This window comes from Microcebus murinus, chromosome 2 (genome assembly GCF_040939455.1).
Source record: "Microcebus murinus isolate Inina chromosome 2, M.murinus_Inina_mat1.0, whole genome shotgun sequence".
NCBI classification, from domain to species: Eukaryota; Metazoa; Chordata; class Mammalia; order Primates; family Cheirogaleidae; genus Microcebus; species Microcebus murinus.
This window is the reverse complement of record NC_134105.1, coordinates 96,979,050-96,994,049: the sequence shown is the minus strand read 5'-3', so window position 1 is coordinate 96,994,049 and position 15,000 is coordinate 96,979,050. Positions and strand designations below refer to the sequence as shown.

Below are 15,000 nucleotides of genomic sequence, written 5' to 3'. Positions count from 1 at the left end.
GAACAGTCTCTTGAGGGCTGTTCATTCCAGTGGAAATATGATCGCAGAATCATCTGGGTTGGAAAAGACTTCCTGAGGTCACCTGGCCCCATCTGGCAACCTTAGCACAAGATTCCAGCATCAATTCTCCCAGAACAAGCCTGTTAACAACTCCCATATCTCACATAAACCCCTTGCGCAGTCTAAGTCTGTTTTCTCTTTTGTCCTTCAGTGAAATAGATTATTAGATTGCATTTCTTTCTGCTGCAAGGGTGTGTGCCCATGCACACATGTGTCTATGTGTTATAGATCTTTAATTGAGATTAATCTTGATTCTTCCCTGCTGTCGTCTGTAGCACATATACCCGGAGACTTCCATTCAACTATTTGTGTATAGTAATAGCTTTCATGAAAAGTAAGATGTTTTTATGGGTAAATTTTGAAGCGTTGATGGAATTATTGCAGACTGTGCTTTTGAGCTACAGTATGTATGATGATTAATTTTATGTGTCAACTTGGCTGGGCCACATAAGGCCAAGATGTGCAGTCAAACACTGGTCTGGGTGTTTCTGTGAGGGTGTTTGGAGATGTTTGGTTAACCAAATGTTTGGTTAACATTTAAATCAGTGTACTTTGAGTAGATTGTCCTTCATAACATGGATGGGCCTCATCCAATCAGTTGAAGGCCTCAATAGAACAAAAATAGATTTCCAGAGCAAGGAGGAATTTTCTAGCAGATAGCTTTTAGCCAACAACTGCATCTGCTCTCCTGTTGGCCTTTGTACCAGAACCTCAGCATTGGCTCTCCTGGGTCTCCAGCTTGTCAGCCCACCCTGTAAATTTTGGAGTGGCCAGCCTCCATAATTGCACGAGCCAATTCTTTATGATAAACCTCTTTCTATATATATAGACACATCCTGTTGGTTCTGTTTCTCTGGAGAACCCTCACTAATATAGTGTGCATAAAAGACAAGTAAGTATATGTCCTAGATTTATCTGGCTGTCTGTTTTCGAAGTGGTGCTTTATATTAAAGAGAAAGGTCACTGGGAGAGGCCATTAGACAATTGAGATTCTGGCCACAACTCTTTTAGCACCTGCCTTTCTAACCTGGTCGCTTTTCATCTGTCAGCCTCAGTTTCTACTCTGTAAAAGGAGTTTGAACTAAGGAGTTTCCAAGGTCTGTGATTCCATGACATATAAATGTTGAACATTTGAGCCAGCTGCTGAGAAGGTATCTAAAGATAATTCTTCTGAGGACTGCCCAGGGTTAACTGAGGGCGTATAAAGGTAGTGGTGGTGGTACAATGAATGCCAAGCACAGGGGACAAAAAAAATCATGAACAGAAGGATTTCCTGTGTATCAGGTAGAATATTCTAATCTGTTAAATATAAAACATGGGTAAGTAAATGCCTGTATGCAAACCTTTAGCTTTTGTGACTTCTCATTTGAGGGCAGATAGTCTCACTTTGAGTGCCCTTCGCACCTGTCTCTGCACTGCACTAATTCTTGGCATTGTGACGAGCTGAGACCCTCAGGCCTAACTGAGGGGCCCTAGCCCAACCGATGGACAGGGAATGCCTGACCCTAGGCTCATGTGGGCTATTCCTTACCACAGAGACTAGAGGGAATCTCAGATCAGCACTGACCCATGGGGCTGTAGATTGATTTCTCTATTGCCTTGGTTTTGAGACTTCCTTTTTTTTTTTCAACTTGGGCTTCCCTCTCCAGGTCAAAAAAAAAAAAAAAAAAAAAGCAGTAACCACAAAGCAGGAACCATATTATTTTAGCTCCTCCTGTCTGGAGAATGGTCAACACTTAGCCGCAGAAATCTTTTGGCTTTCCTGGACTGGAATTAATGTTCCCCTCATGCATTGGAGCAGCTGGCATTTTGGGTTGGACAGTTTGGGTTTGTGCTTGGGAAAGCCAGCTGAGGGGAACCACTCATTCTGTGTAAGGGGCTTATTCCTTGCTCACTAGGGGCATGCCCTGCAAACACGGGGGCGGTGGCTTTCTTCCCCCTTTGGGTTTTTTCTGACCATAAACTCACCAGTGAGGATCCTGGATGGCCACATCCCCTAGAGGCTAGTTGATTGTTTACCCCGGCTGGTGCTGAAGTCAGACAAATGATTAACCCCTGGAATCCCTGGTTAGACCCCAGTTGCGGTCATGAGTTCAGCCTTTCGAACGGCAGGCTGAAATTGTTTTTCCAGCATTCTACCCAATCGGGTGTCCCTGCCTGGACTCTGCTATGGAGACTCTCCCTTGGGAGAGAGTGGTGGGCAGTGGGGCGTGGGAAGAGGAGGGAGGAGGAAGCCTCCATCTGTTGCTGGCTGGCCCTGCGTCCCCTCCGAGGAGGTAAGGAAGGGCCCCGAGAGATGAGTGGGAGACAGGAAAGGCGCTGCAGTCTGGAGGAGGCTGAGTGGGAGCCCCTCCTGGCCCGCCGCCCGCCGCCGGGCTGCTTCCTTCCCCTGACATGACAGCCCTGCCGGCCTGGCCGCCCGCCACCTGGCAGTGGCCGCGGCACATGACTGTCCCCGCCCGCCTCGTCCCGGGGCAGCGCGGGGCAGGCGGGGTGCAGGGGTGGGCAGAGGTGTGTGCTCTCAGGCCGGCCCTCTCCCTCTGCCAGGGCTGCCAGGTGCGCCCCCGTGTCCCCTCCCTTTGCGTCGGCAGCCAAACGCTCTTCCCAGTCCAAACGCCTTCCCCAGCCATCCCCTTCCAGAGGAGCCCGGGCCAGGGGAAAAAGCTATGGCGCGGAGCCGGTGGCGTAGACCCCGGGTTGAGTCCTGACTCTACGCCCCGTGGGGCTCAGCTTTGCTGAGTCTCAGTGTTCTTCCCGCGTAAAATGGGTCACCCCAGTTTACCCCGCAGAGTTACTGGAGTCAAAGGAGAGACACCTGCTAAAGTGTAGTGTAAGCTGCGCGGGTTCCAGCACGCCCCCGCCAGGCCGGGGCCCTGCAGGCCAGGAGGCTGGCAGCGGGGTCCTGCGCAGGTCGCCGCGCTGCCGCTGCGGGGAAGGCGGCGCTCAGCCACTGCTTCGTCTTTTGGAGGCTGGGACACTTGGTACTACTTCTGGCTTTGGTTTCCCTGTGAAATCCAGGACGGCGGGGGAGCGGTGTGCGCTCCTCTGCTCCAGCCCCGTCACAGGACTTTAGGTTAAATCCGTAAAGTGGCCGACCTCTTGTTCAAAAGGGACAGGTTTTGCAGGTAGCCCTAGGGGGGCCACTGGGAGAGTGTGCCCTTAAACCGGGTTAAATTCTAACTCTGGCTCTGCTACTAGCTTCACTTACCCTTCCCCCGCTTCATTCCCTTCCCTACCTCTCTTCTTTCTTTCCATTTTTTTTAAGGATACCTTATCACATTTATTAATACCTCCACTGTGTAGCAGTGTCTTCCAAGTGATCTGATTCGTCTTTGAAACGGAGTTGAGTTTGTCTAGAAGGCACATGAGCATTTTCCTAGTGACTTTATAGGGTAATAAATATTATTATTTTTTGACTTGAGGCTATAGGGTTGGAGGAAGGAACCTGAAAGTATTGCAAATTCTAGAAACGGATTTGGGCAGTCTTGGTGAAGCTGCTCAGTCCCATCCTGAAGCGATCTGCATCCAAGAGGAAGGTTTTGCCATGGTGGTGGTGCGGTGCTTTGCGAATAAGAGTTTCTGTGTGAGTTAAGAAAACAAGCTGGAGCTGAAAATGTCTAATGACACTGACAGTGGTGCCCACCTGGATTAACTCACCTGCGTAAGTGTCATGTAAGTGCTAGAAGAGGACTCAGGCACATTCAAACCTAAACTTCTCATTGAACAGAAGGTCAGAGAGGGCAAATACTTACTCAGAGTCACACAGCACACAGCCTCTCGTTACTGCTTACTGCTCTTTTGTTTCCCTCAATGATTAGAACTAGATGTGGAATTAATTTTGTCTGCCTGACTGCTCCCACTACTCTGTTGTTTTTCCCCCTTTAACTTCTATCCTTTCTTACTGGGGGAAGAGAGCTCCCTTACAGATGGTATCAGTCAGGGTGTATTGAAGCACACACCCACACCTCATTTAGCTTTAGACCTACACTCTGTATACACGATGGGCTATCAGCAGCTGCGAACTAATATGGAATTGAACCTTTCTCCCTCTAACAAGCTGCCCTAAGCAACCAGCCCCTCCCTGGTTCTTGTCTCCACATGGTGGGTTGTTCATTAATAGAGCCTCTAACAGCAAGGCCTGGGGAAGCTCTGCTTTGCTTGTACTTGCCAAAGGCCACCTTATGTGAATACGGCTGTGAACTGGTGACCCCCAATTTGTGTAATTTTTTTTTTTTTTTTTTTTAAAGAAATGGGGTCTTGCTCTGTCACCCAGGCAGGAGCGCAGTGGCACGATCATAACTCACTGAAACCTTGAACTCCTGGTCTTAAGTGATCCTCCTGCCTTGGCCTCCCAAGGGTTAGGATTAGAGAGTCAAGCCAACGAGTCTGGCCTGTGTGTAATTTCCTAAGTCAAAAAGTTGGCTGAAGTTTCATAATAGTTATAACTACCATTGATTGCATCTCTAACATGCCAGCAGCTTTTACAAACATTAATCTTATGTGGCTCTCAGAACAACGCTGCAAGGTAGGTGGTAGCATGCTTGTTTTTATGGATGCAGAATCAAGGCTAAGTATCTTGCTTGAGGTAAAGGAGCTGATAATGAGCTGCGGATTCGAATCCAGGTCAGTCTGACCACAGAGCTATCACACTGCCATGCTGCTCACTTGTTGTCCAGCCCTGGCCTTGCCTAAGAAAACACTGTTGCTAGTTTTTATTTTGCAATTGAGTAGGAAAGGAGTTGGAACAAAACATGCCTGAATATCTACTGACACTTTAGTTATTCCATCATGTCTCAATAACATTTCTGAAAATTAAGTATTCTAGATTGAGGTTATCACAACTCCTGCTCTTGTTTTCTTTTTTGTTGCTTCTAGAATAATTATAAGTTTTCCTTGAACATATTTTATCACGTTAAAACCAACGTTTTCCTGATAAAAATACATGTTTATTGTAGAAAATATAGATGTACACAAAAAGGACACATTTTCCCAAACTGCACACCAGCTTTGGTTAAGAATGTGGGCACAGGAGCTGGACTGCAGGGGTATGAATCCCTGAGATGCAACTTATAATTTGTAGGACTTTGGGCCAGTCACTTCTGTGCCTGTTTCCTGTCTATGCAGTTGGAAATCATATCCTTCTTCACTGGGTTTTTGTTAAGATTAAATGAGTTAATAGCTGCAGAACCCCCGAAGTGAACAAGAGGTGTTTAACATTTTAATAACTTCCTCTCTGAACCTGTGTGTATACATGTGTATATATATATGCTAGTGTGCATATAATAAACCACAATGACATATTTATATTTTTTAAACCAGCCACTTTTCATCTAATAATATATTATGACCACGTCTCCTTACCTCTAAATAGCCTTCCCCATTATTTGGCAGCTGCCTACAACTGGTGTGAGTGGAACTTAATCCATGTTGTTGGGCATGCAGGTTTCCAGTTTTGTACTAACACATTTTTAAACAAATTTGAGTAGTTGTTGGTCCTTTAATTGTGTCTTGTCTGGGTGACAGGAGCTTCCAGCCCTTTTCAGAGCATGCCTGATCCTTACTGCCCTGGTGTGAATGAGGATCAGGAAGTACTTCCTTTGGAGTTCTGAAACTGCCTTAATTCTGAGGCAGCTCTGTGAACTTTCTGTATGCCAGCCTAGGTGGGGAACTCAGACTCCACCCCTCCCCCTTCAAATCTAGGAAAACAATGTTTCTGTATTTAATATTTCTGATATGAATTATCTCTTGTTCCATTCTTGCTATGTCGGAGGTGCTCTCTGGGCAGCCTGTCCTTAAAAGGGCTTGGAGGTGAAGCCCTGCTCCCTGCATCCTGGGTTGGATCCTCAAATCTTGCCCTTCAGGGTGGACAGCTGCAGTCACCTCTGTACCATGCTGGGTACCATGCCATGCCACTTTAGTTTTCAGTTTCTGGTGACATGCTTACTTGAATTTTTTTCAATAAAAATCTTAAATTAAAAAAAAGCCACAAAATGTCATTTCAAATATTATTAGGTATGGCATAAACCAGGCAGTGAAACTTAGATCAGGTCCAAGATCAAGTTTCAGAAGACTGAGTTCCGTACATTTTTTTTTTTTTTTGCATTCATTGTCATTTCCACTTTTTTTTTTTTTTTTTTAAATTTCATAGTATTACAGGGATACAAATGCTTTGGTTACATGGATTGCATTTGTACTGCTTGAGTCAAAGTTACTAGTGTGCCTATCACCCAGATAGTGCACACTGTACCTGTTAGGTATGATTTATTTTATTGATGTAGAAACCTTCCTGCTGGTCTCAGATTGGCAGAAACCATCGATCAGCTCCCCCTCCCCCTTCTCTCTCCACTGCCTTTCTCCACTAGCAAACCAATAGGTCATGTTTGAAGATCCTAGCCTTGCCTGTCCACCTCCACCTCAGGTGCATAGTATCTGTAGAGACATACGTGTCATTGGGGCGGAGCTCCAGGAAGCAACAGAGTGATGAGCGGAAGTGATTTGGGGTCAGTAGTCTCTTGTGGGATACACCTCTTAAGAGGTTTATGGCTTTAATGAGATTTTTCTCCTCCAGTCTGAGAAGAAATCTGCAAGTGTTGGAAACCTGGCATTTCAAAGAGTATACCTTCCAAAGGAACTCAGTGGCATTTCAGGACATGTTGACTAACCCACCTCAGATGCAGCCATTTTCCTGGGACATTTAAGAGAAGGGCTCGATTTTTCATTCTAATCTAGGGAGCGTATCATCATCCCCTAGAAAGAATCAAGGAGGCTGTTTAGGGTGATGTGTCTGCCAAAACTACAGAGGTGTGCTGGAATGACATCGGGACTTAAAAAGAGGAATAGTGTGTATATTCCACATTTGTTTGTAAAACTCAGAGCATCAATTACTCTCTGCAGTATTTTCCAAAGTGCTTTTTAATTAGTTTCCTTCTGACACCCTCCCTGTGAGAAAGGTTAAGTAGCATTACCCTCCTTCCACGGAGGGGGATGGGGAAACCGGGAGAGGTTAATTGACTTGCCTTGGGCTCTACAGTGAGGCCAACCCAGCCGGAAATTCCTCTGCTTGTCACCAGGGCAGGCCTCAGCAGGGCAGGGAAAGCTCCCAGCCAAGGAAAGGTAATTTGGTCAGCCATATTCTTGCAGTCCTCTTTGGGGACTGCTGAGGTGGAGAGAGAACTGGTCTCTTCAAAGTCATCGTCCAAGATCCTCCACATAGAAACTGTGTTGCTGCCTTGAGCTAAGCTGTAGGAGTGATGGATGGCAGAAAGAAATTATTTTTGGCTCAACTGCTCAGTCTTGGCAGGGGGCCCTTTAAATTTGAAATGTAAACATGACATCTACAAAAGGTTTAGGAATCTGATGTCATTTTCTCCCTAGAGTTCACACGTTGGCCTTTTCTATAGAGGGGTTATCAGTTATCCCTGGCGCGCATATCCGTGTTCTCTACAATTCAGACACTGTAAAATATGTGATTAGGACTACAGTGATGGCTTCCACCATAGAAGGTCCCTGCATCTCATCTTCCTGCCCCAAGCTTTCCTACTAAAGCTTGAATCTTGGCTCACTGCTCCCAGCAAGACAGCAGATCCTCACTACAAAGCCAGGTTGGTGGAGCCATTGGTGACCTGGTCTTAGATAAGAAGTTCCCCTACTTAATGCTTCTGTTATTCTTGTGTCTTGAATGTACTTTGTATTTTTTCCTCTGGCTTTTTAAAGGCCTGCACAAAATTAGCCAAAATACTTGCAAGACTGCTGTGGGTTGAAGGAAAGCAAGCATAAGAGTAAGGAAAACATGGAGGCAGCACAACCGGTTTGAGGCAGCACAACTGGTTTAAGCCCCACTCTATACAGCTTCCATGCTATGTAGCCTTAGGCTAGTGGGGTCTTCTTTTTGAGCTTCAAGTGGGCTGTAAAATGGGAATAGCTATCTCCATGTTAAACTATAAAACCACACTAATAGACCACTGCTTCCTAGACAGAAGCAGATCAAGTTTGGGTCCAATAAAAGGTGGCATCAGAATGAGGTTGCCATTGCTCCTCTGCCACCAAGACCACTCTCCTTTGCATTCTGCTGTTTACCTTAAAATGAGGGTTGGGGGGTCCTTGGGAGGTTGGAGTGGAGGTTTGCCATCTGGGGCTTGGAACTCTACACATTTTCCTGGGAAATCAAGGCTGGACGTGGTGAGGGGATAAGGCCAGACTGACATGACCTTTCTCTTGTGTTTTGTCTGGAGCAGGGATCCCTGGTCACTTCCCTTGTCCTTTTCTTCCCGGATGGAACAAGATTATCATCGGGGTGTGTGTGAACGCCGGGACTCAGAAGACAAAGGAATGGGCTCCGATTTTGAGAACTCTGAGGACAGGGAAGGGGACCCAGAAGAAAGAGAAATGGGCTTTAATCCACAGGACACAGACAAGAAAGAAGGCCACCCAGAGCTGGAGACGGGCTCCAACCCACAGGACTCCAGGGGGAGAGAGGTAGTGCCAGATGTCTGCACAGGTGAGGAGGAAGCTGGAATTTGTATGGAAGTCACCCCACTCACATTAACTTCTGGTGCCTCTAGAATCATAACCAGGGGCAGCACTGTCTGGGGGGAGCTCTCTAGAGGAGACCACAAAGCAGATTCTGTACTAACTTAGCTTTTCTGGTGTTAGTCCCAAGGAACATCCTCTTCTCCAATACAGTTTGAGGTGGGCTGTGTTAGTAAACATGGGTGAAGAGTCTCACTCGCTGGCGCTGCACTTCACAGCATAGAGAATGCTGCTATAAATTAATACCCATAATAACACTACAGTAGAATTACCCAGGTAGTATTAGAACCTACCTCATAGTGTTGTTGGGAGAGTTAATTGAGTTGCTGCAAATAAAGAGTTACTTAGGTTGGGTGCAGTGGCTCACGCCTGTGTGGCTCACACCTGTAATCCCAAAGCTTTGGGAGGCTGAGGTGGAAGGATCACTGAGGCCAGGAGTTGAGATCAGCCTGGACAACATAGTGAGAACCCTGTCTCTACAGAAAGTTTTTGAAAATTAGCTCGGTGGAGTGTGCAGTGACACACACACCTGCAATCTCAGCTCCTTGGAAGTCTGAGGCAGGAGGATCACTTGAGCCCAGGAGTTGGAGGCGACATGAGCTATGACTGCACCACTGCACTCCAGCCTGGGCGACAGAGCAAGATCCTGTCTCAGATTTAAAAAAAAAAAAAAGTTACTTAGTACACTGCTAGGCAAATAGAAAATACCCAGATGTTTACAGTTACAGTCCTTATCTCCCTTTGCAGATAAGTAAACTCAGTAAGTGACCTGCCTAGGTGCATGTGGCTAATTTCCAAAGTGCCCAAGGCCTCTGCTAATTCCCTTGCTATTCCTGACCCGAAAGAGTGAATGCTGGGCCTCCACCCACCTCCTTGTTTCTTTGGGCATTATTGCTTTCCCCTGCTCAGTGCATGCTCTGGGGACAGAAATGAGCAGAAATACTTTATGGCCAGGACTGTGAGGTAACATTCCTCCCACACACACACACACACACACACATATTATCCCAGCCTCCCTGCTGCCCTCCCCCACAGTGCTTGACCTTTCATATCTCAGCCACTTCCTGGAGTGGGGTAAACAACCAGAGACCAACAGGTGAGCTCCTGGGCCAGCCTCTAACCTGGGCTCACCAGCTTGAGGCTCTGCTCCCTTCCCCCCTTCCCAATACCAGCACCTCCTTCCCCCATCCGCAGGAAAGTCTATCAGGTGAGTTCAGTTTGTTGTGCCACCTTAAGCCATTCGGGATTGACCAAACATATTTTAAAAATCAGTCCAGGGCCTGGTTAGGCCACACTGGCCTTGTCTTTTGAGGCAGGAGCCTTAAAAGGCATTGGAAGCTCTTGGAGTGAGCAACCCTTTTCTCCTTAGATCAATCCCACGGAGTCCCACCTGGCACAGGGGTGACCATCTCAAGCACAGACTGTCAGGCCTTCAGATGGCTCTGCTAGGCAGTGGCTCAGGTACATCGAGTGGGGCCAGGGCCCCAAGCAGCTGCCTGAAGGACTGGTGGACAAAGGCGGCCAGTGAGTGCACCCTCCTTCAGGCCTTTCCCTGGAGGAGCCAGGTGGAAGGAGGCAAGGGGACTTGGAGGAGTGGAAGTTGAGTGTTCAGCCCGGGAAATGAGGATGACTCCTTGGCCCACACTCTTACTATTGAGACTGCTTCCTCTGGGCTCACCTACCTTTTGAGTGCCAAGTATAGTAACCTTCACTGCCGCCTTTTCTGTTGCAGAGGGGCTGCTAAGTGAGGAAGAAGGGGTGGCTCTCCGGGAGGAAGAGGATGACCCAGCTGGGGTAGCTGATATGGGCATGTTCCCAGGACTGTCCGAGTCAGACAGCATATCCCGGAGCCCCCGGGAAGAGGAGGACGAGGAGGAGGAGAGTGCTGGGGAGAACCGGCTAGAGGAAGAGGAGCAGCCACCCCCTCCAGTGCTGCCCTGGAGGCGACACCTCTCCCTGGGCAGTCGGCACCGGGGTGACAAGACTGCCCACCGCCGCTTCCACCGGCTCCACCACCCCATGGCCGTGGACCTCGGGGAGCTGGACAGCCTGGTGGCCAGCATCATGGACGCGCCCACCATCTGCCCGGACTGCGGGGAGAGCTTCAGCCCGGGCGCCGCCTTCCTGCAGCACCAGCGCATCCACCGCCTGGCGGAGGCCGCCGCCGCGGCCAGCCTGGAACCCTTCGGCTTCGCGGGCGAGTGCGGCGCGATGGTGGGGATGATGGGTGTGGGCGTGGCGGGTGGCTTCGGCGCGGGGCCCGCGCTGGCCCGGCCGCCGCGGGAGAAGCCGTTCCGCTGCGGGGAGTGCGGCAAGGGCTTCAGCCGCAACACGTACCTGACCAACCACCTGCGCCTGCACACGGGCGAGCGGCCCAACCTGTGCGCCGACTGCGGCAAGAGCTTCAGCTGGCGCGCCGACCTGCTCAAGCACCGGCGCCTGCACACGGGCGAGAAGCCCTACCCGTGCCCCGAGTGCGGCGAGGCCTTCAGCCTCAGCTCGCACCTGCTCAGCCACCGGCGCGCGCACGCGGCGGCCAGCGGCGCGGGGGCGGCGGCGCTGCGGCCCTTCGCCTGCGGGGAGTGCGGCAAGGGCTTCGTGCGCCGCTCGCACCTGGCCAACCACCAGCGCATCCACACGGGCGAGAAGCCGCACGGCTGCGGCGAGTGCGGCAAGCGCTTCAGCTGGCGCTCGGACCTGGTGAAGCACCAGCGCGTGCACACGGGCGAGAAGCCCTACATGTGCTCCGAGTGCGGCGAGACCTTCAGCGTCAGCTCGCACCTCTTCACGCACAAGCGCACGCACTCGGGCGAGCGGCCCTACGTGTGCCGCGAGTGCGGCAAGGGCTTCGGGCGCAACTCGCACCTGGTCAACCACCTGCGCGTGCACACGGGCGAGAAGCCCTTCCGCTGCGGCCAGTGCGAGAAGCGCTTCAGCGACTTCTCCACGCTCACGCAGCACCAGCGCACGCACACGGGCGAGAAGCCCTACACGTGCCTCGAGTGCGGCAAGAGCTTCATTCAGAGCTCGCACCTGATCCGCCACCGCCGCATCCACACCGGCAACAAGCCGCACAAGTGCGCCGGCTGCGGCAAAGGCTTCCGCTACAAGACGCACCTCGCGCAGCACCAGAAGCTGCACCTGTGCTAGGGCTGGGCCCGCGGGAGCATGCGGGGAGTGGATGTCCGGGGACAGACCCTGGGGAAGGGGCGGGAGGACCGTTCTGAGAGTGACTACAGAGCCTGTTGGTGTTAGGGGTGGCTGAAGGGGAGGGTTGAGTTCTTTCTGGGTGCTATGTTTTGCCCACCTCCTCAACATGGGGGAAAAAAACGTTTGGGAGATGTGCTTGAGGTGATGACTTCCTGGAGTACATGCTGTAGGGAGGGGGTGAGGAGTGTGGAGAGCAGGAGCTTTGAGGACCTTGAGGAAGGGAGTTGGGGGGCGGGGTGGGAACAGGTAGCAGGCAATAGAGGGAGAGGGTATGGTTGGCGTGAGGGTTATGGGGTAAAATAAAACGCAGGTGTAAGTAATTCTACCCTGGTCCTACCAGGTCGTAAGCCAGTGTTTGCTCTGTCCTCACACATCACCTATAGTCTCACAAAAAGTAGGGGAACCTTGTTGATCCCATGAGAGAGGATTTTTAGCATTCTCTTCCCTTCCTTTCTCTGAGCCACAGTTAGCTGCTATTTCGAGGTATCCAGGGGAAACTGGGCAGAAATCTACACACTCTCATTTAAAGGGGCAACCTCTAGCACTTAGAAATTCATTTATAACTGGTTGTCAGATCTCCTGGGAAATCTTGGTCCTGCTCCTGGTTCTTTCCTACTTCCTTGAAAATACTCTAGCTTCATGCTGAGTCAAGGTTGTCTATCTGGATGATCAGCCTCCTGCCCCCTCCCCTCATCCCAGGTATGTGCCACACCCACTGTTTCTTTCAGGTCTCACATGTGATCTTTTAAGTGCAGGGAAAAGGAACAATCTCAGCTATGTATGACTTTCCTAGATCAGCATGGTGCATGTGTTTCAAGTACACTTCAGGCCATCAACAGTTGCCCTAGTGACCTGCTACAAAAGGCAGCCAGCTCAGAGTTTTGCTGGCCTTTAAGTGAGAAATCAAGGAAAGCCAGACGTTCACATGTTGGGATGCAAGGCTCCTCTGTCTCATTTGCCTTCAGTTTGCATCTGTGTACCCTGTCCCCACTAACCCCCACCTCCATCCATACTGATGAGGGATTTAGTCCGAGTAGGAAAGTCTTCTTCCTACATGTGGAGGCACAGTAGAAAATCTCAAGGCTTTCCACAAAGAAGGCACAGTCAGGGAGAGGTATAAATGCAAAATTGCCAAATAGCACAAGCAATGAATGTTCTCTGGTGATTATATAGATGCCAAAATCGCACTTTGGTATTTGCAAAGTGCTTTATGCTTTTTAATGATTGTTAGTTGTTTCTCACAGCATTGTGAGGTAGATCAGTATTATGACCCCTTTCTTAGGGAAGGCCTGGGGATAGGAGTGTGTCAAGCTGTCCCGAAGAAAGCAGGCTGATGACAGTGTGAATAGTTGTGGTCTGACCTTTTGCGTTCTCCAGCTCAACTGCTAGGAGCACTTACCTGTCAGTCATGATTTATATAATGGAATAAGGACACTGAAAATTGTTATGCTTGATGGAAAACTTAAGGCTAGCCTAGAAGGGCCAAAGATGTCCTTAATTGGCAAAGCTGGTCTTTGTCACCTAATTAAGGTATCCTAGCTATGTTCCCTTTCTAGTAGGGGGCTGTAGTTAGATGCCTCTTGTATAGATTTCAGTTACCAATGCTGAAAGTTCCTCCCTTAGGTTAGCCTTTAGAAGTTAGAGTTGTGGAAAGCAGTATTGTTTTCTTTACTAGCAATTGTTACCCTATACCTTTCATGGAAGCATCTTCACAAACTGTTGGACATAGTTGAAGGGAAAAAAAAAAAACCTAAAAATTGTTTTTACAGTTTTAGCAAAATTTCTGTGGATGCTAGTAATTTATACGTGATCAGTTGTATTCTAGTAAAGAACCTCTTTGGGGACTGTAGGAAAGCATGTTTTTGTCATAATAAAAACACTTTTTAAAAAATCCTGATAATTCTGGGCTTGTATAATGCCTGCTAATCTTGCCCTCTTAATCAGTTTATTGTTATTCACAAATGCAAATAGATTTTCAAACTATGGACAGTTTTGAAAGACGTTACTTCTTTTTCATTTTCTTTTAGTCAAGAGTAACACAAGCAAAGCAAGTGTCCATTCTTAATTCTGACTCTTGCAGTCTGAATACTAAGTGTATAAGACCCATTGGAAAATAATATAGCCAATTTGTAGGTGATCTTACTCCTTTGTGGGTTTTTTCCATGCACATCTACCTCTTCCAGCTGTTTTAAGTTCTCTCAAGTCTGTGCCTATGAACTCTCATCCACCTTTTGATTATTCATGGGTTGATTATCCACTTTATAGGTTATTTGGTCTTTTGCTGCCATTGTCATGAACAGTCTTATCTGTATCAACTATACTACATATCAAGGGTTCAACAAGGAGTGGAGATTGAAGCTAATGTAAAATAATTTAGTGGTCATGGAAATCTTTAGACTTCATTTGCCTCTTGTTTTTCCTGTTACCACGGATAAGAGAATCAGCCACTATGTTGTTATTCCTTCTGTGAGCAAATCCCTTAGCAGAAGAAAACCGTTCAACCACCAACACCCCACTCTATTGGTGCATTTAAAATGTGATTCAATTTTTCTTGCAACTCTTCAGGGAACATCTGCATTAAGTGAGGTTAAATGCATTCAGGAAGTTGTTTCTTATATCTAGGTTTAGAATAATAGTATATCTTCAGCAAACCCTGTTACCTGTGGTTCACCCTTGAAAATATTAATCTGAAGACTCCTTCCACCAACTCATTAATGATGGTGGAGGCCAGTATATTATTTGTTTCCTGGAGAGTTTGGTCAAGAGCAGTCTTCCTCTGCTGCCTTTTTCTAAGCAAAACCTGGAGCAGTTTAAATAGGCTAAATGGTTTTGATTAAATCTCCAGCTCTGAGTTGAAAGGAGATGAGACATTAACCCCTTGAGCCATGTCGTCTCTTTACAATCAAGAGGCTGTACATATGTGAAAAAGTACAAATTAAGAACCTGTGTTCATAGACAATCTGAATTGTTTCCGAAGTTTGTGCACATTTTCCTTCATTGTAATGTTGTTATTTTACAGCTGTTTGTTAAAATAGTGAATAATTTAATGCTCCTAAAAGTAACAGGTTTTGTGTGAGTGTGTGCTTGTGTATGTAAGAATTGCCTTATTTTCAGGTTGTTTTATTTAATTATGGTTCCTTGGACAGAATTCTGGTGTTCAGCAACCAATATGGAATATTTGTCATTAAATCCATATCAGTC

The 15,000-nt window shown here is 48.1% G+C and overlaps 1 protein-coding gene across 2 annotated transcripts in view; it reads left to right on the top strand.

Annotated features, from left to right (window-relative positions):
* Nucleotides 1-15,000, top strand: part of ZNF697 (zinc finger protein 697) — a 29,943-nt gene extending 14,943 nt beyond the window's left edge. Inside the window, exons 2-3 of one of the 2 annotated variants that reach the window (XM_012761858.2) lie at nt 8,295-8,557; nt 10,322-15,000. In XM_012761858.2, the coding sequence (XP_012617312.1) occupies nt 8,332-8,557; nt 10,322-11,739 (1,644 nt within the window). In that variant the 5' untranslated portion in view covers nt 8,295-8,331 and the 3' untranslated portion in view covers nt 11,740-15,000. Of the gene's footprint in view, nt 1-3,027; nt 8,558-10,321 lie in introns of those variants that run through there. The other variant, XM_076000024.1, reaches the window with a different exon arrangement.